We start from the raw sequence: 23,392 nt of genomic DNA, 5'->3' as shown, positions 1-23,392 counted from the left end.
ATGATCTAGGAGCTTGGTATTTTGCCTATAGGCAAGTTCTTTTATAACGTAATACAGCTTATTGTTTTTTTTAGTGTTGTGGCAACTGAAAAATTTCAGAACAGCTGTTTAAGGTGCTGGTTATGGCAGTAACAATTTCAACAGGTTACCTCAGTATATTTATCCAAGGTAAAATGTATTTTCCCCATTCCCCCATCATAGTAGTGGTTGTTAGGGAGCTGGCCATCCTTCATAGGAGGCCACCTAAGCCATTGCTTACATTTCCTTACTCAGGACAAAGTTCCCGAAAACATGGTGTCTAGAGCTGTGTTATAACCTGCTTCTGTGAATTCTGTATAACAGCTTATGTAAATTTAAGGGACTCCTGTGTGTTTGGGTTCATGCTTTTCTTAACTGTATTTTACTCACTATGGAGTAATGGGAATATTTTTGTGAGTTTAGATTGCCTTCATGAAGTAAGAGACTCACCTAGAAAAAAGAAAATGAAGTTCTATTGGCATACAATTTGTTTTCTAATATAGCTAACAAACCTTGCAGACCTTAATGAAGGAACTGAGAAGAAAGTATGCCTTCTTCCAGTATTGACTTGTTTTCTTTTCGTTTAAGGATCACAAGTTGATTAAGGAAAGCAATTTACAAAATTCGTGCCTGGCTGTGAGAACAGAGTCTGCACTAGTTTTATTAGGGCTGTATTTGTTCAACAGTAACTCTGTGATACTAACATTTTTGATGAATATTATATAGCTATGTTTATGTTAATGATTCTCAACCTTTTTGCTCTCAGGACCCCCATGCCCTTAAATATTTTGAGGACTCCAAAGAGGTTTCATTTAATCTTGTCATGTCCTTTCCATTCCTTTTCTTTTTCCCTTTCCTTCCCATGGGTTCACCTTATCAATACTTATTTGCTGGAAATTAAAACAGGAAAAATTTTAAGCATATTAATTCATTTAAAAGTAGCAATAATAAATTCATAAATAGTTACATTTGTTTTCATAAAAAATAGCAATATCCCCAAACCATAAAAAACAAAGGGAAGAATGGCAATTTTTTCACTTTTTTTTTTTGCAAAGGTGTTTAATATTAGATTTAATGAAAATAATTGGATTCTTACATCTGTTTCTGCATTCAATCTGCTGCATTATGTTCTGGTTGAAGTACGTGAAGAAGGTCCAGCTTCACATAGATATGTGCTTGAAAGGGGTATAATATTTTAATAGCCTTTTCAAATAATTATGGATGTTCTTCTTTGACACTACACCAGAAGTTGGCATCTGTTAGTTTTTTAAAGATTAGTTGCAATATGGAATCTGAAATCACATCAGTGAACTCTTCGTACTCTATTAAGCTAAAGATTCACTGGTCCGTCTTGCACTGCAAGTGACTTTTACACATGCATGATTTTGGAACACCATGCATTGGTAAACATATCTGAGTTGTATAGATCTCTTTATATAATATTTAAAAATTATATTTGATATTATCGTCTCCAGTTCCAACAGAAACAACTTTAAGTATTGGGAAGCTGTCAAGATTACAATAGTGGATACAGGGGCACCTGGGTGGCGCAGTCGTTAAGCATCTGCCTTCGGCTCAGGGCGTGAACCCAGCATTCTGGGATCGAGCCCCACATCAGGCTCCTCCGCTGGGAGCCTGCTTCTTCCTCTCCCACTCCCCCTGCTTGTGTTCCCTCTCTCACTGGCTGTCTCTCTCTGTCAAATAAATAAATAAAATCTTAAAACAAACAAACAAACAAACAAAAAACCAAAACAATAGTGGATACATAGTTCCCAGAATTCTAATTTTGACTGATAAGCTTGAATTTACCACTGTCAACAAATACTCCGAATAGTTTTTTTTTTTAATTAAAATGACAGGTTTCCTCTGTTCACTTTCATGAAAATTCCTGCCAGACCCAAGTCTGACTTACTATATTTTTCTTTTAATCATTCTTTCAAGTAAAAATGGTGTTCCATGAAAGAGACAGCTTATTCAACTTGCAGTTCAACTAATTGCACATGCACTTATCCCCAAGACAACTATCGAACTTTATTGTGCAGCAGAAGTACTTTATGCATATATCCCATGTTTATCACAAATTTAATAAAATTGTTGCCAGGGTTACATAGGCAAATAACGCCTTCATGTTATTATGAAAGTATTTTTGACTATACAGACTTTATGAAACTGTGCTGTAAGTCTCTGAAAGTCCACAGACCTTACTTTGAGATCTGTTGGTACACTATTAGCCCTTCTTTTGTTTTTGTTGGGAATACAATAACTGCTGGTAATGTTTTCACAGATTTCCCAAACTTTGGTACACTTACACCAAGGGATTTTTCATTTGCCCCGCTGTGTCCTGAATCTGTAGCAAACTGGCATTCAGGATGAGACTCAGAGCTGTGCACAATCTTCTGATAACAATCAGATATGCTGGTATAAAAAAAGATATAATTTTAGTAATAAAAACATTGGTATTCATTAAATGCCTCCCGTGTTCATGTATTTTTATGTTTGATAATATCTGCCCTTGCCCTTTCCTTTTACGATTATATTGTGAGAACTAATTTGATATTTTATTCATTCATTCATTCATTCATTCATTCATTTATTTAAAGTGGGGGAGAGAAGGTGTGAAGGGGCAGAGAGAATCTTAAGCTGACTCCATGTCTAGTGTGGAGCCTGATGCAGGGCTGTATCTCACAACCCTGAGATCATGACCTGAGCTGAAAGCGAGTTGGACGCTTAACTGACTGAGCCACTCAGGCACTCTGAACTAATTTGATGTTCAAAAATGTAAGAATCTATTTTTATTGCATGGCATATTTTAAAATGATCATGTTGTTTAAAATGATAATTATGTAATAATGAAAGTACAGTGATGCATTTAGAGGTTCATTAGTCAACTAGTTGAAGAAAGGGAGGAAGAGAGGAAATTCCTAGGCATAATGATGCCAAATGTCAAAACGTTTAAAAGCTACAATGGAAAAAACATTTTTCCTCTAATGTATATTGGAAGTGGAAGTATCTTTATTTTAAAGTAAGTAGATGAAGGTTTACTTAATGGAACTAGGAACAGGAATAGATGCTGAAAGGGAGAGTTTTCATTTGAAATAATGAGATGATGAAAGTTTTTAGATATCCCAGAGGGACTTCCCCTCCCCCCAACATTCTTGGTTCCCTCCGGAATTGAGATTTATAGTTAAATGAATGTTATAAATCTAAGAAAAACAATAGCCAGATTAGTCTATCCTTGAACATGCCATGGGTCAATTTGGTAGGCAAGAGTTCTTGGAGATGGGGGCAATGAAGAAATTTCAGGAAGAAAGTATTTACTTTCAAGAATGTGCCAGTGTTTTTGATTTTTAAAGCTAAATTAAAATGTGAATAATCACCATATACTTGTAATTAAGTGCACTCTCTTCCTCCTCATGAAGTATTGCAACATTTAGTTGATAAACAGATCAAATGAAAATAAGATGATTGGATGGATTTTACACAATACTATATATAGTTATAGGTCACTTTGGACTTTACAAAGAACTCCAGCACTTTAGGTTTGAAAAAGAAGTTTTACATTTACTATTTCGTTTTTATATTAAAAAGAAAAAAAAAACAACCTCTAAAGTAGGTGAGAAAGGAATTCTTACTATGTGAGAATCAGTTTTACCCAAAGCCATAGACCTTGTGAATCAAAAGGTTTGACTTTAAAGCTAGGTCTCTGAACTAACAGTTCCCTGTACTTGGTGCTGCACAGTGTTGCTTCCATGCTACTTTAATTGATGGGATTACATAGTTACAGCATTCACTATGTATACTGGCCCAGAGATTATCGAAAGGAAATAATACTCATTAGGCAAGAGTACAACCTCATCTTTGGGGAAGGACAGCTGTAGAGCAGGATTCTCTCCCAGGTCTGTTGAGAAGGTTTGAGAAAAACTCAATTTGAATCAGGCTATCTTAGGTCAAGTCTTGCCATGGCATGCCCTCCCCCTCCTGCTCTCTGGCTCCCTTGTTAGGATTTGCCCTCCTTTATTTATTTTTTGTTGTTAGGCTTTTAGGAATTAAATAGTATTTCCTCTATCCCTAAATATATTTTGAGACCTCCTCACATTAACTTATGACCAACCAAAGAGATAGGAGCATCATCTATCTTGTGTGTTTCGACCATTTATAATAAAGCAAGTGATACAGTAAATCTATTGTGTTAGCAAGAAGCAATAGCTATTCAAACCCAAAGGATTTATTTTTGTTTAGATTCCATTTTTAGTATGTATGTGGGAGGTATTAGCCTGTGAGTTAAGGACTTAATGGTATTTCAAATTCCTGGTCAACTTTTCTACTCCCATTTGTCAAATCTAAGTCTTCATATGAAGTCTTCTGTTCTGCATTGTAGGGAGACTGAGGTGGAAGCAGTGTATGTTTAGTGGCAGATTACTTCACTGCAGACATAGCTTAAGGTTCTTACCTTTTGGTTTCAAACACTGCCTGGCTAAGTACTAAGCATTTTCCATTGTTGATGATGATGATGATGATGATGATGATACCAACAACAACAACACGGAAGTAGGAACATTCCCTTTCATTTCAGTTGGCATTTGATGTCTTTTGAGTTCTTTTCAGCCTCATTTAGCTCTTCTTATTTTTCCATCTCAGCAAATCTATTTTGACTTCTTTTAAAACAGGTAAGTCAACAAGGCAAGGGCTGGCACACACTGGTTCACGGAAGCACCTGTGCCTTGGGATTTGAGGACATTGCTTCACAGTATTTACTTGTTAAACTATGACAGCTAGTGGTGAGGAGTTTTAGAATGTGTCACAGCTGTTAAGTACTGGATGTAGCTGTGATTGCTGTCACCCGTTCTGAGATACTGTCCTCTACTATAGGCATTAGGAATTTTTTCTCTTACCCTGCATTTTTCTGGCCTTCTATAAAATTTTGTGAAATGGTGTTTTTGTGAAGTTTTGTGGAAATCTCTGCCTCTTTCATGTTAACAGATACACATGTTTAAGAGATTTGACGCTCTGGCGGTATTGTATTGAACAAATAAGATTTGAATAGGAATTGTTTTTCGTATTTATGTAATGGCAGTGTATTGCTTGGCACGTGAGAGGTGCTCTGTAAATATTATTTGTCGTGAATTCTTGAACCCAAAAGTTAATTAAATGAAGTTCAATTAATGCATTTTTATGAAGCCATATACAATGCTAGGTGAGGAAACTAAAAATATTGGTAAGGCAGTGACTGGGCCAGTGAATCCCTCTGCTAGCCGGAAGGTAATTTCACAGATATAAGCTATTTTACTATGGCAGACATTAATGGTAGCAGTAGAAATACCAAAGTAGTGAAATTGAAGGAGGGAGCAGTTTAGTTATTCCTGGCAGGGATGGGGAGGGTATCAAAAGGAGGCTCGTTGTCCAGGCATCAGATCTGACCTAGCCCTTGAAGATGAAGAGGATGAAAAGGACATTTTTTTGTTTGTTTGTTCTGCTTCTCTCAGAATGTATTTGAAAGATAAAATAGGTTTCCTGTCTGACATTAATATCAATGATACTTTGGAATGTTTGCTTCTCTTATAACCAGGGTTGTTTTTCCCTGGGTCCCATGCTCACTGTGTTTTCATGCCTTGTTTTGCAAGAATTACCTGAGGTTCCATCGATTGAGGAGGAAGTGGAAGAAACAGAGTCTTGGGCGAAGCCTTTGGTCCACCTTTGGCAGACAAAGTCCCCAAACTTTGTGGCTGAACAGGAGTATAATGAAGCCATGGCCAGAATGGAGCCACACTGTGCCATCTGTGCTCTCCTCATGCCCTACTACAAGGTAATAAGGGTGGAGAGGTCACTGTCAAGGTTTCTTTTCACTGCTGCACTTTCTATATGACTGTAAAAACACAGGTGAATCACGGTAAGGTAAGTATGCACATGAAAAGGGAGACATCGACATGTAGCTACGTGGCTTTTATAGAATAGCAAACAGAATTTCTGACTGCTACTTGAAAGACATTTCTCTGGTAGCGCTTTATCATTTTAAAATAAATGATTGGTTTATTTGTCAGTCTTGGTTCATTTCAGTCAAGGGGCAGTTTCAACCTTTTTCATCAAGAAACACAGAACTTAAAGCTTAACAATAGTAGAACTTTTACAAAGAGAGAACTTAGACTTAGTCTCTGTTTTGTGTTTGAAAATATCACTCTCAGTAATATGTCAGCTCTGGGCCCACATTTAAAATGTCTCTCTTTATCTTCCCACGTGGAACATGCATAAGATACAGCAGGACTCAATGCAAACTGGATTGTTCAGTTCACTTTCGTCAGCTAGCTGTGCATAGTACTGTTTTCAGTGTTATTCCATATGTCCTAATGATGACATTTTAGCTCACTGAGGGCCACATTCTCTAACACTAACCTACACAAAGTGATCTTTAGGAATCTGGTAAGGGTGGAACTTCGTGCCCTATTTTAAGATACAATATGTTGTGAAATGTATTGATGTGAGCATTGCGTTCTGAGTTATATTCTCAATAATGGATTCAGAAGTATTTTAAGATTGCTTCTCTTTTAGAGTTCATGTAAAGTAAATCCTTTTTTGTTCAGACATCTCACGGCATGAAATTGTGTGATTTGCCGTATTTTCAGATCTTTGAAAATAGAGGAAGTAAACAACTCACTGGTGTTTGATGTGGCCCTTGTGAGTGACAAACTATTTTCTGTTTCGTCATTGAATGTTTGTGTTTTCTTGGAAAAACTTAACTTTTTATTGACTCTTATTTCTGTATCATAATCTGCCTATGTATTTCCCCAATAATTAAAAAATCTCACTAAAATTACAAGATATAGGGAAACTTATTAATATAAGATCTCTGGAGATAAGATAATTCATTAATTAGAGTTTCAATTAAGCAGTAAATGTTTTTTGTATATTTTGGTGAGAGATGACAATTTTGTTTTGCACATTATATTTTCTTATTTAGTGACATTTGCCAGATCTTTCTGTCTTAATGTTTTAAAACTTTGTGGTGAGGCAAAACCTTCAAAAATTCTCTAAAAACTTGTTGCACGGATTAAAAAACTGAGGTCCCCTTCAAGTGTGACCACGTAAAATTTTTCAGTAAATGAAACCAAGTCTGCTAACTTAGTGCAAATAAAGAAACAAAAATTCCTCAGAAAAATTGATGCTTTCCCTGAGCTACTTCTGTAAGAATATAGTTTTAGCAGGTTATCACCTTTTCATATAAGCAGATGTACAGAATGTCCTGCTGTTTCTACAGCTTAGCTTCTGGATCGGAGCCTGAAGAGGAACATTGATAAAAAACTACTAGTTCTCTCAGGGAGAACAACAGGAGGAACAGAAGCTGGAAGTTAGCGCATGGAGCAGCTGTTAGTGGATTTGAGTGACCAGAACAAAGGATGAACTTTTTGCATGTTTTTCACTCATATGGCAATATTATGTTTTTCAGCCAGATAGCAGCAATGAAGAAAACGATTCTAGATGGGAGACAAAGTTAGACGAAGTGGTTACTCCAGGAGGAAAGACTAAGCCCCTCATTCCAGAGATGTGTTTTATTTATAGTGAAGAAAATATAGAATATTCTCCACCTAACGCCTTTCTGGAAGAGGATGGAACAAGTCTTCTGATTTCCTGTGCAAAATGCCGTGTACGGGTTCATGCAAGTAAATGAATCTCTCATTCATCAGTCAGTGGCTTTTCAGGGCTTCGCATAGTCTTTGTTTCTCACCCCTTTGTCCCCTGCCGAAGCTATTGCATTGAACTATTGGCATTCTTAATGGTTAGATCATTCTTTCTCACATTTCTTCTGATAAAAGTGTAAGTATAATAATCCCTTTTTCTACAGTTATGTGCAGTATCAGTGAGAGCAGCTTTGTTTCGTTTGTTTGTTTATTGTCCAGCTGTGGGGTCATTGTGGGGCTCCTTTTGCATACTTGAATTTTACTCATTAGTTTGTAAAAACTTAATTTTAACCTCTGATGTTGATTCATGATTATTTTTCTTTGTACTTTTTAAAGAGACATGAATATTTCTTTGGTGATTTGGGGAATTATTGTTAAATTTAATTATAGAGTTTAATTTTTATTTTTGGGGAGGGTAAGGAGATCTCTGTTGCCTTCCAGGGGAGAACAGTCATTACAGTTGTTTCCCCCCAGGACTGAGATGGTTAGTCTCCATACCTGTCACAATTTGGTATTTTCACGTCATGGGATAAATGGCAAATACATTTTTTTTATTTGCCTGCCATGTAAATCCTCTAAAATGTGAAAAGGGATCTATTTTTTACTGCAAGTCTGTTTTAAAGCATTTTAATATTCCAGATCTTACCAAATCATATGTCATGTTAACATACTTTATGTATGGTCTCTGTCAGTATAGCATGAATGGTTATAATGTAGGCATTACCTTCTGTATTTACCCCAGAGAAACACCAGTCTTACATTAGGGTTGAAATAGCCTTGCTGTTCATCATTTATTGATTGATTAGATGCTGTCAGCTTCCCCAAGAGATTTGAACATAATGTATTTGAAATATAGCAACCGTCTTGTACTCGTATCAATCTGTAACACACCCGCACGTATATATACACACTCACCCTACATTATTGTAAGTATATAACCTGCCAATGCATCATTTCACGAAAAGACTAGGATTTAATTTTGATTTCCGAATTTAGCCATAGTATTTCATAAACATGTGCTTGAACTAGACATTCTATAGTCTTGGCTAACTATGATAGGCTTTTACTTGGTAATTACATTTCTGTTATTTTTCTATTTCATTTAAATGTTATAGAAATTTGATATTAAAAATTACTTCTTTAAATCTTTCAAAGCCCTTTGAAAGGCAGTCAGAGTAACACATGTTGGTTGATACTGTATAATTGCTGCTTGTATTTGCATCATCAGCTATCTCCTTACACAGTTATTTTGAGTCAGGCATGTATTGAACAGACGGATAGACCTGAAGATACCCCTTCGTCACTAACCATGAATTGTGCATCCTCTGTCCCTATCACTGAAATTAAAGCTAATAAAACATAATTTTTGAAATGTCATTTTAAATTTTGTTAATTTGCAAAATATGTAAAAGTTTATTGTATTATTTTAAACTTCCCCAAATTCTCCTTCATGAATCGCAATTTATTTGGAAATATGTTTTGTATGAGTAAAGGACTAGATCCAACAAACTATAAATTTAATTATTGCCCATTCTAGAATTATCTGATAACTATTATTAGCATTAGTAATGATTAAGACCCATACTCTCATGTTTCCTGGGACTGATATCCTTTTATAAGGCATGAGAACCAAAAGTATCTTTGAGATAGCCTTGCTTATGTTTTGTTCTAAGCAGTGAGAATCAAAAATGGTATTATGGTGGGCAGTTGTTCTGATTTTATTTATTCAGTGCTAAGATGTATAATACTACCAAAATGCAAAAGACCTAATTCGTGGATCCATAATATTATTTTACAGGTTGCTATGGTATCCCTTCTCATGAGATCTGTGACGGATGGCTATGTGCCCGTTGCAAAAGAAATGCATGGACAGCAGTAAGTGGCCTATTTTACTATCCTTTAACCCCTCTTGCCACTCTCTCCACTGTGAACACATTTAAATCTAGCAGTAACGTTGTACACATGCTTTTGTGTGTACTTCTACACTTAACTATATTTCTAGTCTTCTCTTTTCAAACCATCCTATCTGGTGGCTCTATTCATCATAGAAATATTAGATAAATTTCAAGGTATCAGTCTACTCGGGTACCTACAGAGACTGCCAGTTTATCAGAGCAAGCCTAAAATATTCCTGTTTTCCTGCCCAGGTCTATTTTATAGTTCTTTTTTTTTTTTTTTTTTTTAAGATTTATTTATTTATTTGACAGAGAGATTGGCAGCCAGAGAGAGAGAGAACACAAGCAGGGGGAGTAGGAGAGGAGGAAGCAGGCTCCCAGCAGAGGTGCCTGATGCAGGGCTCGATCCCATAACGCCAGGATCACGCCCTGAGCTGAAGGCAGACGCTTAACGACTGAGCCACCCAGGCACCCCTATTTTATAGTTCTTGAAAATAAATACTGTAGGTAACACTCAAGGTGAGGACCCTCTCTGACCCCTGAGGAAACCATGCTCGTATATAACTTTTCCACTGGTATGAGGTCTTACCCACTTAATTCATTCATACATTCATACTTCAACAAACTTTGGGGTCTGCTCTGCCAGGCATTACTGTGAACTTGAGACAGAATCTTTCAACAACAAATGATACCCCACTTAGGGTACACAGATTCATCCTCATCTAAATTGTTTTTCCTGATGAACCCTGTTGAAACTTTAGCTTACATCCGAGCATTAAGTTCTGTTCCACTAACCCACCATGTCACCTATTTTTCCGTTTAATTGTGTGCTACCTTGATATTTGTTAAAATTTTTCTTTCAAGAAGCATCAGAGCATTTTTGAAAGTTAGCACCTGTTAGATCCTAACATTGTATCCCTCACTCTTAATCTCAGAGCAGATGATTGCAATTGTAATAGTAGCATTTCCTTTATTTCTCAATGATCTCTAATGACAATGAATTAAATTTCTTTGCAACCAGAGTTAAAATCCTGAAGAACAATATAAGGAAAATGCCTTGTATGATAAAAATTTATGTCATGATATGTATGTTTAGCTCTCAGTGTTGAAAGAAACATATGGTGACTATAAATTAAAGATGTCTGAGGATGTCTTTCTGAATGATTTTATTGCTGGCATTCACTTTAGGTAGTGAGGGAAAAATGAAGGAAAGTATGGACATTCTTTATAGCCCAAATAATCTAATCTGTTTGGTGTCATTAGTGGGCCCAGAAAACATTTTTGTATTTCCTTTGATGTGATCATTATATCAACAAAAATTATGTAAATACAGAGTATATGTAAATACAGAGTATCTTAAAATCACCCAGGAAGTCCTGCTGTAATAAGTATATTCAATTCTTGTTTACCATGCAGATCTTATATTGTATAAGCCATATTAAAGCTTTGTGGAATCAGTCTGGCCAGCGATGTCCTCTCATTCACCCTGAAGTGTAGGTTTAGAGATTAGAAATATTCTAATCCAGTTCACCAAGGCTTGAAGAATTCTTTGTTCCATCCACAGTTACTGCTTGACTCCTGTGCTCACACACTGAGCAGTCCTGTTACCCAAGGTACCATTGCCCTTTGCATGGCAAAGCCAGGGCCAGGCTGAGGCTACCCACCCTGATTCTAAGGCTGCTTGTGATAGTTTATGCTGTTTTCCCTTAGCGTGTCTTAAGAAGGAAATACTAGATTAGTAACTCTTTAGAACTGATTTAAAGCTCCTATTAATCTTAATCCCTCACACCCTCAGAAGATACAATATGTCTTTTGTATTTTATTATTGATACCATGTAAATTTCTCTCAATTTGCAATAGAAATGGAAACTCTTTTTTTAATTTATTTTTTTTAATTTTTATTTTTTTATTATGATGTTAGTGACCATACAGTACATCCTTAGTTTTTGATGTAGTGTTCCATGATTCCTTGTTTGCGTGTAACACCTAGTGCTCCATGCAATACGTGCCCTCCTTACTACCCATCACCAGGCTAGCCCATCCCCCCACCGCCCTTCCCTCTGAAACCCTCGGATTGTTTCCCAGAGTCCATAGTCTCTCATGGTTCAAGAAATGGAAACTCCTGAATACAATTTTACAATGATTTTTTTTTAGACCCACATAATATCTTGTTTCTAAGTGGAAATGATCTGAATTCATGGTGCACCAGTTGTTTTTTCAATTTATCCATTTGAGTGAACTTTGTCTATGAAGCTCGATTCCTATTTTTTTCTCCTGAGAAATCAGTGAATTGCAGTTTAAGCATTGCAGGGAAGTAAGTGATAATGTCAGTATTTTGGCTTTAATTCCCTTATTTAGCGTGGCTGTGAGTGTTACAATATTAATTTTTAGTAGACGAGTATGATTCTTTGGATTTTGTGACTGGAATGATTGCATTTTAAAAGTGTCCTTAGACTTGACTTCTTCAGGAATCAATCTCACATTGTCAGTTTTAGGTTCCAGAAAAGCCTTGGAACTCCTTTTAATGGAGGCTCCGAAGGAGCTAATGGAAATCTAACAGTGCAAGAGAGGTCAGATGACATTTGATTGCTGGTTTGTACGTCACTAACTCTAATTCTTAATTATTTCCTGGGATTTTCTTTTTAAACGTACTTTGTAAATATAAGAGTTATTATTCATCATGAATACAAAATATTCCAATAACATATTTTGCTTGGGATATATATTTATACACAGATGTTATTGTTCTAGCTAATTCTGTTTCCTTTTATGATGAGTACTTTGTACACCTGGAGGGTAAGAAGAGGGTAGCCTGAAATACCTTATGTTTATCTTTATAAGATACATGTGAGAATTGAGTGTGGTGGTTCTGTTTTTTTAAAGATTCATTTTAAAGAGTACCCATTGATGGATGAATGGGTAAAGAAAATGAGATGTATATATATAGATAGATAGATAGATAGATAGATAGATAGATAGATAGATACACATGGGAATTTCACATTCAGCTATAAAAAAGAAGGAAATCCTGCCATTTGCAGCAACATACACTAAGAATTATATCAAGTGAAATAAGTCAGACAGAAAAAGACAAATACTGTATACTCTTTTATATGTGGAATTCTAAAAGAACACACTGAACGCATAGGAACAGAAAGTTAATTGGTGATCGGGGTGGGCGTCATGGGGGAAGTAGGTAAAGGTGGTTAAGGGTACAGACCTCCATTTTTAAAATGAATACATTTTGGGAATCTAATATACAGCATAGTAACAACTATAGTTAGAAATACTCTATTGTATAGTACTGTACTTGAAAGTTGCTAAGATCTTTGAAGTTCTCGCCACAAAAAATAAATAAGTAAAAGAAACTATGTGAGGTGATGGATGCGTTACCTATTCTTCTTTTGGTAATCATTTCTCAATATATATATACATAAATCAAATCATCACGTTATACGCTTTATGTTATACATTTTAAACTTACCATGTGATATGACAATTATATTTCAGTAAGGCTAGGCAGGGAAAGGAGAGTATAATAATAACTGTATCATGGAGGTAAGCATCAATAATTTAAATTTTGGAAGCAAAGGCATGGTAGGGATTATTTCATCTAACGTTAGGAGGTAGTTGGTTTTGTCACTGTCAACTTGGGCAATGTAACTGAGGATGTATGCAAGGCTGGAATCAATGTTCACCGACCAGCTGTCTTTTTATTTACCGTTTCTAACAAGGGTCATCACTCTGGCCCCCGCTGTTGTGATAGTTTTTAAGTAACCAGAGGCCAGAACTTTGTCTCATTTACCTCTGTAGCGCCCCGAACACCTGGTGCAGTGTTGGATCATTTCTGATGGGGTGAAACATAAAGTAAGAAGGTTGTGATCTGAGAGATGTGGGCCAGACCTTTATTTGTGGCCTTTAGTGCTCTCACTGTTTCCAGATTCTTGCTGCAGTGCTCACTGTGTTTCATTTTGCTACTGTTTCTTTACTTTATCCATTTGTGTCAGTTAAAGCAAGAAAGAAGAAACCTTATTGCTGCTTCAACTGAATGTGTTGGGAAAGAGATTAGTTACAAATTTTGGATTGTACCCTAATTTAGATTCTAGGATCCTGGCTCTATAGCCAAATTCAAATGAAATGAAATAAAGAACCCCCCAAATACCTGTCTACCCTGAGATTCAGGTTGTACGTCCCATCGTTCCAACTAAATATGATTGCTTTGTGCCTATTTTCCCATTTCAGTACTGCTCAGGTAAATAGATATAACTAACTGAAAGCTATGTTGGAGTTTATGGCTTATAACCCAACTATATTGGATTATTTTATTTTCATTTGTTTGGTTTTGACCTTTTTGTGACTATTTATAAAATGGATTTTGGAGCAGTTTTTACTCTGTTACAGTATGACTTAAGAGCACATGCCAAACATTACCAAGTTCCATTTTAAGGTGTAGACTATCAATACTATGATTCTAGCGTGAGTTTCTTGTTATTTTGATTTTTAATGTGAGTGTAATCACTTTTTAATCTAAATTGCTGTAGTTTTCTCTAATCTACTTATTGATTTCTACTGTATAATGACTATAAGTTACTACTAATTAAAAATGCTTGTGTTCTCACTGTAAAAATACAGAATTTGTATTGCTTTCTTTAGGTTTTTTCCCACCATTTTCTTTTTTATCCCTACACTGGAAAATTTTTTTTCTCAGTCTGGGTATTTCTGTGAAATACCTGAATACTCCTTTAGGGATACACTTTTCTCTTAAAATTTAAGGATAATGTAGCTGTCTGGTGATTTTTTCTGTCTAGGTAATTTGGATATTTCTTCAGGGACCTTTCAGGGAATAGGGGCTGTGAAGTTTTGTTTTAGTGCCAAAAGTGGTGGTGAAAACTGCATGTAAGGATTGGTAACTTATGATGGAAAGTCACATCATACTCAGATTTATGACTTTGACAAATCATGAGTTGCCAGTCTTCTGTCCTTGGCAGCATTAAACCTGTGCTGTAGTTTTCAATTGTCAGTGTGAAAAATTTCAAATAAAGTGTGTATCATTTGTGCTATGTCTGATACTAGGGGGCTTTTTTATTACCTTAAATAATTCTTGGGCTGGTAGGGTAAACACAGTAGCTGACATACTTATTATAATCTAAACAAAATCTAAATTAAGGAAAGATTTAAAAGCAATGTAATGAGAGGGTTCTATTAGAGATTATATTTAAGGTCTCTTCTGATTCTAAAATCCCTTGATTCTGTGTTGCTTTGTATTTCCATTTTGCTTTAATTAGCTTTCCTTAAGAATTGGGGACCTTCAGGCATAATGAATTTATTATGTACTTCTTAACCTAGTCAGAGGTGTTGAGTAACAGAAAAGTATAGGAATGGAAGTGGCACTGGTAATCATTGGCCAGATCAGTGTAGTTTTTATGAGCTAAAGGAAATTTTTAACAAACAAGTGACTTCAAGGCCTTTACTATAACTTTATCTATTTGCTGTTTGGGAATGCATGAACAATATTCATTATCTTCTAAATTCTTTTTTATTTCAGTATATCCCATTACACTTAATTTAGGAGAATTTGTTTCAGTATTTTTATTTGAAAGTAATACAGTATTTAAAAAACAGCTGTATGATATATTCTTGGGTGAATATTGCCATTGTATGAAAAAGCAGATTTTCTAATGAAAAATGGAAAAAACACTTTATAGGTTGGAATTTTCATTCTGTATAATGAAATGCACAAACTAGTTAATTTCACACATTTATTATCTATTGAATAGATTATATTGTGCTATGTAGAATAATGAAGTTGTATATGTGTAACATAACGTATCTATAATACAACATTCCTCCCCCCCCAGAATGGCTTCAGGAAATCAAAACCTAAACATGAAATATGTTTTCACATTTATTCACTATTTATTTCACTTTTATTTTATTTTATTTATTTTATTTTTATTTTAATCACTTTATTTTTCTTATTTGTTTGTTTTTTAAAAATAGGGTAAGACATAGATATGAGCAGTTATACCTTGGTGATTATTTGGAATTTGCATTTCCTTTCCTCTTATAAAGAATGGAATATGCAATTGCAATGATTAAAAATAAACAATTTGGTGTTTATTTTTTTACTGCTTGACTGTAAGTAAGTGATATCTATAGACTGGGTAGTGATTGCCATTCCTGCCCTCTGAGGCTGAGTATAGCTATTTTATTTGACTTCTGAAAGAAAGTCATAGTCTGCATAAGTCATAGTCACAAAGTTAAATTCTGGAAATTCATGAAGTGGTCTTTACAAAACTCACTCCCATGGTGTTGCTAAAGGTTATAGACTGAAGAATCTAAGTCATTTGTTGGTATGCATTTGTCTGAACTCCTGATCTTTGGGAGTGTATCTTAGTCTGTCAGCTTTTAGGTCTCAGGTAAAAATGATTAACCTCTTGGAAGTAGTAGTTTGTTAGATCTTTGGGAACAATGAAGTGTCAACCTGTGTAACTTGCTGTTTACTCTGCGTGATGACTGGTGGGTGGGGGAAGGTGGTTTATTAGGTAGTCTTTGGTTCCCCACTTTGCGTTGAGACTGGGTCCTATAGATGGAGGTGCATCTGTTACGAAGCAACCATAACTAAGGTCTGTTGAATCTCAAGGTAGTGCTTTCCCTCTCTATATAATAGGAGTTCTCTTAGGCTGGAGATTATTAAAGAAAATTTGTATGTTTAAGGTGTATGTTCCCTTTACCACATAACACAACCCTTATTCCCCCTCCTTAATTCCCCAGATAAAAATAATGGTACTGATAATAGATATTAGAAATTGCCAATCATTATGCTCTTTGACATCTTTTATTTTAGAAAAGTAGTTTTATTTTTCAACTTTTGACCTACAAATTCAGAATAACTATTGATTTAAATATAAACTAATATATGCAGCATACAGCTTCCATAAAATGTAATACTGACAAGGACTAAAGAATTCTTCATCTCTGTCAGAAATCTCCTTTTATAGATAATGAACCAGGGTTTGAGAGAGTAAGTCTTTTACTGCCTGGATGGCCCCACAATATGGTAAGAGAGCCTGGATTCATGGCGGTACGCCGGCCTTCAGATTTCCAGGCCCAGACTCATTTATCTCAGTTTCTTGTTTTTAGAGTGGGGAGAAGGCTAAGCAACTGGCCAGTTTTTAAACAAGGTTTTTGAATGATTTTTGTTTGTTTCCTTTGAAGGTTAATCCAGCAGTAACTTCTAGAGTAATTGCACTAGAATTTGTTATCTACTTAATATAGGTTAATTAGCATTACTGGGTTGAGTAGAGCAGTTTCTTTACCCTTTCGTATTTACTCTAGTTTCTGCCCGGAGGACCTTCCAGAACTGGATAATCTCTTGAATCCAATTTCCCAACTGACAACAGCATTGACATTTTTCTTTTACGAAGAGCTCTAAAGTGGCTTTGTAGATCAGAGCCATTGATTTTTAGATCACATTGGCTTATGGCCTTGAGAGGTCATGGTGGCGCTGCTGCTCCCTGTGATGTGTTTTATGCTGTGTTTTTTTTTTTTTTTTCCATGAGATACTATTAAGACCAGTCAGACCTGAAAGGCTGACTTTGATCCTCATATACAGTAAAACTAGTAGAAAAAGAAAGGCTCTATTCTTGTTAAAGGCAGGGCATTCACAAGTGGGTGGTGGCTGTTTGTAGTCAAGTGGTTGCTATGTAATTACGCCTCTCCATTGAGGTGTCCCTGTAACTACTAGCTAGGACCACACTCTCCCATTTGAGGGAATACATTTGGCTTCACAATTACCTCTTGCCTCCTGAAGAGGCAGATTATTCTAAACAGCTGCAGACTTAAACCTTGGCTCACAAAGGCCAGGGTGGTAGTAATGATTTTACTTTAACCAAACAGAACAGCACATTTGAGGATATCAGTTATCCTGACAACATAGCAATGATGTGGAGGCCTTCCTGTTAGGGAACTGCTTACAGGCTAAAAAGTCACAAATCATTTTTTCCTGTACTTTCTTCTTCCTTTCAATAAACCATTCTCCTCCCTCCCTCTACTTGGTAATGGAGAGAGAGAAAGAGAAGTCTACACAGCTTATTGTAAGTGGAACCATATTCATAAATAGCTTCTTGATTGAGAACAAATGCCTCATTAATCTTAAGTGCTTCAACCAGAGAGCACAAGTAAAGTCAGGAAGAATAATGACTGACATTATGGGGAGCATAACATACTGTACTACACACCAGGATGTGCATGCCTGGAGGTCACTGGGCTACGAGGCACATCTCCTTAGCAGTGAGGAAAGAGATCCCTAGGAAGAGTGGAGGGGGAAAAAAGTGCAGTGCAGGCATTTCTCATGAATAGCAAAAATTAGTCCAGTGGCAGGATGAAGAAGTCAAGTACTTTGCTATTTGTTACAGAAGGTCATGCTGGGAGGAAAGAATAAACCAGCTGGGTTTTTATTTGAAAGCCAAATGTTGTACAATTTTAACAAAGTAAGATATATGTTCAACTTGAAATACTTTGCTCAGGTTCCTGGAAATATGATGATGTAAATGCATTGAGTTTCATGTAAATGATCTCTGACCAGTCTTAAATTATAGAGATGCTTCTTACCACTGATCATGTGCTTGGCTTGCTATCAGATAGGTGCTCTGCAAACCTCAAATTAATTTTTATATTGGTGTAAGCAATTCTATTAGGAAGATAAATCCAGGGAAAAATTGAATTTGAAACAGAGTATGTATGACTTTATATTCTTATGTTATATTCCATTCATACAAGTGGTTGTATGATGACATTTAAATAGTTACATTGTAGTAAGTGCACCCACCCCCCAAGATGTCCATGTTCTAATCCCTGGAACCTATGAGTGTGGAATTAAGGTCACTAATCAGCTGACCTTATGATATCTGGGTTTACCCAATGCAGACACAGGGGTCCTTAACTGTGGAAAAGGGTAACAGAAGAGAAGGTCAGAATGAGGTGAAGTGAGAAGATCTTGCTGTTGCAGGCTTTGCAGTTGGAGGAGGGCCATGAGCCAGGGCATGCGGGCCACCACTTAAAGCTGGAGAGGGCAAAGAAATACTTCTACCCAAGAGCCTCCAGAAATGAATGACTCTGCTGACACCTTGATTTTAGCCCAGTGAGACCCATTTTTGGCCTTCTGACCTACTGAACTGTATAAATTTGTGTTATTCTAAGTGATTCAGTTTGAGGTTATTTGTTATTGCAATAATAAAGAATTAATACAGTATTCAGTAGAAAGCCTTTTGAAAGGGTCATTCATGTGTTTTCACTCTTAACTGCCATTCCACTAGGTATGTTGCATTTCCCGTGTCCTCGCCCAGTCTGAGGCATGAAGCATCTTTCTCAGACTGCTTTCTTCTGTCTTACTAGCTCACACTCTCTAGTTCCTGGAATCCAGCAATCCTTTACCCCACTAGGACTCCCAGTAATGCTCCAGCTTTGTAGTGTCTCCCTCCCTCTTGCCCTTACTTCTGTTTTTAGCTGGTACGTTTCCTTTTCGGCTCTCCTTCCACTTGCTTACTTTATTATTCTCCCAAGGTACAACTCAACCCTGGTAAATCCTATTATCTATCTGCTCTGCACCTGCACCCCTGTAGCTTTATATGGCTGTGGAGAACCACCCACTATGCAGCTTGCTTTTGCTTTCAGCTTGTAACTGTTGATGTGTCCTCAGCAATGCCAGTAATTCGTGCTGCATTCCCATCATGCATTCCCTCTACACTGTCCAGGTTGACTGTTTCATACTTCTGTCACCTGAAGCTTCCCTTCTTCTCCCCCACCCTTACTCTCACTTTGTGAATTTACTTTATATCTCACCGAGGAACAGGAAGCCATCAGTGGAGATCTGCAAGTTTACACCTGCATCATATCCACAATATCCCTGCACCTACCTATGGCCACCCCCTCTCTTATTATACACAGGATCATAGTTCCAATAATTCATCCCTTTCTTTCCCATACCAGCAGGTTTGCCCTCTCTAGGTGATTCTGATTATCATCCAAACAAGCTGCTATTTCTTGATCCTTCTTCCTCACCAGCTCCACCCTATTTCTCCATGACTCTATGTATAGTAACACTCCTTAAAAGACTTGTCTTTGTTTGTTCATGTATTTATTCTCTCCAGTTCTTCTCCCCCACTTCTCCCCCCCCCCACTTCTCTCTTAAACTTACTCTAGTCATAGGCTTTGCCCATGTTTTTGTAGACATTTCTGTTCCTCTGTCAGTTGACCACTGTCTCTTGTTTGAAGCATTGTTTTCTCTTGGCTCCCAGGACCCTACACACTCCTGCTTTTCCTCTTTCTTTACTAGCCACTTCTGTTCACTCCCCAGAACTTAAACCTGGGCCTGTTCTCTCCACTAGCCCATTTGGTAATCTCATCCATGTCAAAGCTTTGATGCTTTTAAACAGCAACTAGTCATTGATGGCCCGTATGTATCAGTGTCTAGCTCAGCTTGTCCCCTAGGGGGCGAAGCACTATGGCCAACTTCCTGAGCAGTGTCTCCTTTCACATGCCCGATAGATAGCTCAAGTTCACCCTGTCCCAGACTGAATTCCAGATCTTCTCCTACAGGTGTCCTATTTCTAGGCCCTCTAGCTGCTGAAGCAAAAACCCTAGGGTTAGATTTGGTGCTTTTCTTCTTCTCATACCCACATTTAACAGTAAATTCTATCTTGGCTACTTTTTAAATGAATCTGGAATTCTGTCCACTTCGTAATTGCCTCTGCTCATATTACCCAGACTAATCTACTCATTACCTCTTTCCTGGATTCTGGCAATAACCTACTGTCTCTTTTTGTTTCTACCTTTTTTAAAAAGTTTTTTATTTCAATTCCAGTATAGTTAACATATAGTTTTCTATTTGTTTCAGGTGTATGATATAGTGATTCAACAATTCTACACATTACTCAGTGCTCATAATGATAAGTGCACTCCTTAATCCCCATCACCTAGTCACCCACCCCCCATCCACCTCCCCTTTGGTAACCATCAAGTTGTTCTCTATAGTTAAGAGTCTGTTTTTTTGGCTTGTCTCTCTTATTTATTCCTTTGTTCATTTGTTTTGTTTCTTAAATTCTACACATGAGTGAAATCATATGGTATTTATCTTTCTCCAACTGACTTATTTCGCTTAGCATTTTTTACTTCTGCTCTTGAACCTTTATCATCTGCTGTCAACACAGCCATTGGAATGATCCAGTTAAAATGTAGGTCAGATTATGTTCTTGCTGTGCTCAAACCTTACAGTGCCTTGCTGTCTCAGTCAGAATAAAGTTGTTGCCCTTTTTCATGGCCTATGAAACCTTATCAGTTATTCCTCCTCTTAAATTTCTGATCACCTTTCCTATTAGAAAAGGCCAGAATCTGCTGGCATCACCTTCCCTAGATTATTCTATGGCCCACTCCCATAGCACTTGACTTCCTCTACCATCTAAATAATCTACAGGTTTAGTTTATCTGCTGTCCCAGCAGAAGGTAACTTCATTGAGGGCTGGCTCTTTGTCACTCACTGCAGTTGCCCAGTGCCTGGAACATGAGGATTAATGAATATTTGTTGAGTGAATGTGTGTTTTCACTTACATTACAAAATCGATGTGGGCATTTAAATTGGAGAATTCACTTACTAGTATGAAATTCACTGGAGCCTGTGGAATTTCCATTCAAAAGAAGACTGCAGGAAACCTGTCATTCCGTTTCCTAATCACTCAGAATTCGTGCCAGTCCTGTCCTTCTGTGAGATCCTGTTCTCTCCTCAGCCCTGATAAATGAGCCACATCTCCAGAAATGGTTCTTCCATGTTGTGTTGATCAGCACTTTGTAAGCTAGCTTTCTGTTAATGTGATTAATTACTCTTTGTTTTCCCAGCTCAGACAGCCCTATTTTATGGTTTTGCCTTTCTGTTATGAACATGTCAGATAAATAAGGGTGTGGGGAGGTACTTCAATTTCATAATTTTTCTATAGCACTGAAAATTGGCTTTAGTGGCACTTACGGATATGTCAGCTGAAATGAGAGCTTCTTATGAGGCAGCTTGAGAATGTTGGTATTGGCATTTCTTTAACTGATGTTTTATAGAAGAGCCATTGGAACATGATTTCCCTCCAGCACAAATAATGAACAACTGCAATAGCTGTATTATAACAATGTCCTTCTCACCGTTGTTGTTAATGTTGTGTCAGCACTTTGATTATAAACACTCTTTTTCATGGTTTAATAACTAAGCCATAAAGAAATCATTCCACGTTCTAAATTGGTATACTTGCTCTTCATTGCAGTGGTGATTTTTTATGAAACCAGAATTTAAAAATACTGGGTAATGCTAGAAGGGAAGTTTGTGAATGGTATTAGGTGAGGGAAAGGGACCTAAGCAGGAAAGTTACAATGTTCAATATATGATTTAATTTATACTTTTTTCATTCAGCTTTTAGCTGCCCTGGGAGGGTGGGTAAGTACAACAGAATGGCTCCTTTAATGCTGTACTTGGGAGGCAGGAATAAGAGCTGTCTAACAGAATCATCGTGTTGTGACAGGCATTTTTGTATTTGTTTGTTTGTTTTAGGAGACATTGGTTCACTAGCAACATATCTAAATCTTTGTAATAGTGAGTCATTTTATGCTGGGTGTTATTGTTCTTGGAAAAGCCATGCTCATTAAACATGAGATAAAACAAGGCTGGCAATGAGCCCTGACTGTTGAATTTTATTTATTTATTTTGTTCTCTTTGGGTGTCTCCAGAGGTTAGATTAGAAAGGGGTTTGATACACTGAGAGACTCTAGAAGAAATCATAGTGCTCGTTTAAAATTTTCTTTAAGTAAAGAAAATAGGCTAAACCTCCACGGTTACATTCATTTTAAATTACACATATTTAATAGAAAAAGGTTCAATTTCCTTGTCTGTCTGTGGGTTTTCTTTTTTTAATATAAGAGTACTAAACATTGTAAAGACAGTCCCCCATTCCGAACACTCTTGAATTCTCAACTCTCTTTTACAGAAAACTACTGATACTATTTAGTCAGTTATCCTTGCAGATCTTTCCTATACATGCACAAATGTAATGGCTCGCTGTTCCTGGGGGACCCAAATGGTGTCACAGTTTAACAGGCTGTAGTGTTTTCACTTAGTAATACAATGTGTAATGCTTCCTAACTCAGTATTTATGGATTTACTAGAGCTTTTTCATTGCTATTTTAAATTTCAATCTTGACTCTATTCTACTAAAAAATCCAGACATTACAAATAAAATCTAAGCAACAGGTAATTCTTGTTCCTCCCAGAGGTAACTGTTTTCTCTGTTATAAACAGAAATGAGATGATTGTACATTCTTCTTCGGTACAAATATAAATTATCTAAGATAGATTCTAAGAAATTGAATTGCTAAGTCATACTTCATGTGCATTTAAAATTTTGATTGATAATGCCAAATTCCTCTCCAGAGTCACCATAACATCTCATATACCCCAAGACCATATGTTTTTTTATTTAATAATCTGAAAGCTATATCTCATTATTTCATTTTTCACCCTTTATTCTTGAAGTTGCATATCTTTCATGCATTTATTGACAATGAAGAGTCTTTGAATCAGTCTTTTGCCTATTTTTCAAAAGTGTGGGTTTAAAATGATACTTTCTGTATTAAGGAGGGCACGTATTGCATGGTGCACTGTGTGTTATATGCAAGTAATGAATCATGGAACTTTACATCAAAAACTAGGGATGTACTGAATGGTGACTAACATAATATAATAAAAAATTATTATAAAAAAATAAAATAAAATAATAC

At 36.5% G+C, this 23,392-nt stretch overlaps 1 protein-coding gene across 4 annotated transcripts in view; it reads left to right on the top strand.

Moving 5' to 3' along the window:
* KDM4C (lysine demethylase 4C) overlaps positions 1–23,392 on the top strand; it is a 436,152-nt gene that overhangs the window by 281,569 nt on the left and 131,191 nt on the right. For all 4 annotated transcript variants that reach the window (XM_045780262.2, XM_087869653.1, XM_087869652.1 and 1 more), the window contains 3 exons: positions 5,640–5,821; positions 7,457–7,670; positions 9,487–9,563. In XM_045780262.2, coding sequence (XP_045636218.1) covers positions 5,640–5,821; positions 7,457–7,670; positions 9,487–9,563 — 473 coding nt within the window. The remainder of the gene's footprint in view (positions 1–5,639; positions 5,822–7,456; positions 7,671–9,486; positions 9,564–23,392) is intronic.

This window comes from Ursus americanus, chromosome 18 (genome assembly GCF_024610735.1).
Source record: "Ursus americanus isolate L20-20 chromosome 18, mUrsAme1.1.p, whole genome shotgun sequence".
Taxonomy (NCBI): Eukaryota; Metazoa; Chordata; class Mammalia; order Carnivora; family Ursidae; genus Ursus; species Ursus americanus.
The sequence above is the reverse complement of the archived record's forward strand: the minus strand, read 5'-3'. Positions and strand labels throughout refer to the sequence as shown.